The sequence below is a fragment of the Elephantulus edwardii genome, unplaced genomic scaffold (assembly GCF_000299155.1).
Source record: "Elephantulus edwardii isolate Elephantulus edwardi_28Jun2011 unplaced genomic scaffold, EleEdw1.0 scaffold00004, whole genome shotgun sequence".
NCBI lineage: Eukaryota > Metazoa > Chordata > Mammalia > Macroscelidea > Macroscelididae > Elephantulus > Elephantulus edwardii.
The window spans coordinates 7,808,990-7,811,100 of NW_006399754.1; the positions used below are offsets into that span (position 1 = coordinate 7,808,990).

The 2,111-nt window shown below is 43.2% G+C and overlaps 1 protein-coding gene across 1 annotated transcript in view; it reads right to left on the bottom strand.

Moving 5' to 3' along the window:
• FREM2 (FRAS1 related extracellular matrix protein 2) overlaps positions 1-2,111 on the bottom strand; it is a 215,332-nt gene that overhangs the window by 4,239 nt on the left and 208,982 nt on the right. The window contains exons 22-23 of the mRNA XM_006879614.1: positions 1,621-1,808; positions 1,259-1,405 (exon numbers count right to left, since the gene is read on the bottom strand). Of these exons, the coding sequence (XP_006879676.1) occupies positions 1,259-1,405; positions 1,621-1,808 (335 nt within the window). The remainder of the gene's footprint in view (positions 1-1,258; positions 1,406-1,620; positions 1,809-2,111) is intronic.

Consider the following 2,111-nt stretch of genomic DNA (forward strand, 5'->3'; position numbering starts at 1 on the left):
GTGCCAAGAGTGTTGACCGTGGAGCCGAGCAAACTGAAGCTGTGAACAATCTCAATCTCTTCGCCATCCATCCTGATGCTACCGATTAAGAATAGTGGAACAAAAAAAGGAGATGTTCAGTGAATTGTCCCATGTCCCTTAGTTAGTGTCAGAGGGAAGAATAGAGCTGAGACTTGCTGAACTTCAATCCAGGAGTCTTTTCTTGGAAATCAGGCTGCTTAAGCAACATGTAAGATGACAGGGAAAGTCTGTTTCCCCAGGGCCTGTGCAAGCAATGAAGGGATTTTTTAACTGATCTTTATTAAATCATTCAGGATTAGAGAGCTCACAGACTGGGAGTTGAAAGTAAAAAGAAAAACAAGCAGAAAAAAGTATTCTGCTTCAACTTCCTATTTGAAAAGATGCAGAATAGCAAATACGCTTTCTTAAGCCTGTCTCCACAGCCTGAGTAAGGGTAACAGGTTTCTCCAATGCTCCATGCTGTGTGGACAATTTTCATTACATCTCATATTAGGTATGCTTGTACCCAGAGGTGTTCACAGCGGGAGTGCATCTGCACCTCAACCTCGCCTGTCTTCTGATGTTCACACTTCTAGCCACTTGTCTAACTTCTATCTCTGGGTCTGAATTTTCTATCTTGGTTTACAAAGCCTTAGAGAATTAAGTGCTGTGCACAGTTGCTCTCGTGAGCAGATTATTCTAGTTAAGGGTGTTCTAACAAAGAGTTATTAGAAGTCACATTGAGGAAGTTTTGAAGAAGAAAAGCAGAACTCCCCACTATCAGACTTGAATTCATATTCTGAATATGCAGAATAGGGGTCTACATCACACATAATATTAATATGCTGATGAAAATAGCAGCTGGAGTTTATAGGATGCTCAGGACATTGCTATTGTGGTACTTTGTGGTTTGGAATCACTGTCTTATTCCAAGTTCATGTGAGATGTAAGAGCAAGGACTATCACTGCCCTTCACCCATGCAACATCTGAGGCATGAGAGGGAGAGATACCAGTGCCTTATAACTCAGATACTATGTGTGTCAGAGCAGAATTGTGGTCCACAAGGGTGTTCAATGGCAGATTTCAAAAGTAGACCATCTCCAGGTTATGCTTGTACTTTTTTTTTATACCTTTGGGTGGATTCGAACCTCCACTTGTTTAGTTAGCAACTTTGTGTATTACTTTGTAGCTCTAGATGGGTTGAGTAACTTGCATGTGATTGGACATCTCCCAAAAGTCATCTTGCCACTGGCTTACCTGGAAGAGAGGTGTTGAGTCCACTTTAAATCCATCTGATCCAGGCTGATTGACTAAGAGTGTAGCTTCAGGGTCATCCACGGCCAGTTTGGCATTAAATAAGACATTTCCAAAGCTGGTGGCCTGCGTCTCCGGCTGAGCTTTGTCCTTTACATGGTGAAGGGAGAGGATGACAGCTTTAGAAAACGCTAAAAGGGGCAAAGCAAGGATGCATCCACATCTATTCTCTGCAGGTGTAGATTATCATAAAATGTAACTTGTTGGTTGATCTAACCTTAAAAGATAGCATCATTTCCAGATATCAGGCACATAAGCTTAGTCTCAAAAACCTATCTGTTTGATTGCTGGGTCAGAGCACTTACCACGATTTTAAATCTATATAACAGCGAAGGTGAATCAGCGAGGCAGCCGTATTCTGCATTAGCGGGACTGTACTTGGGGACGTAGCCATCGGCTCCAGTGCACAGGAACACTTTCTCAATGCTGCAGTAGAAAGACTCCCCTAGATTCTGCACGGGATCTACCATCACACGGCCGTAAATGGTATCACCTGCGAGAGACAAGGACAAGTTATTCCTCTTGGGGGTAGGGTGTATCTTTGTGGCACTGCAAATAGCATATGGCTGCATTGGTACCAGGGACCACTGCGTTCTGTCTCTGGTCTGGCATCGAATGTTGAAGACCATATCACACTGGCAGCATCTGGCCCACTCCAGATGAGAACATTTTGTACAGTGATTGCAAGTGGCTGACAATGTGCTGGCCCTCTGAAACACAGCACATGGTGAAAATAATCAGTTTGATAATTTGGCATCCATTATAGTACATTCACACAGTGGAATACTATGCAGCA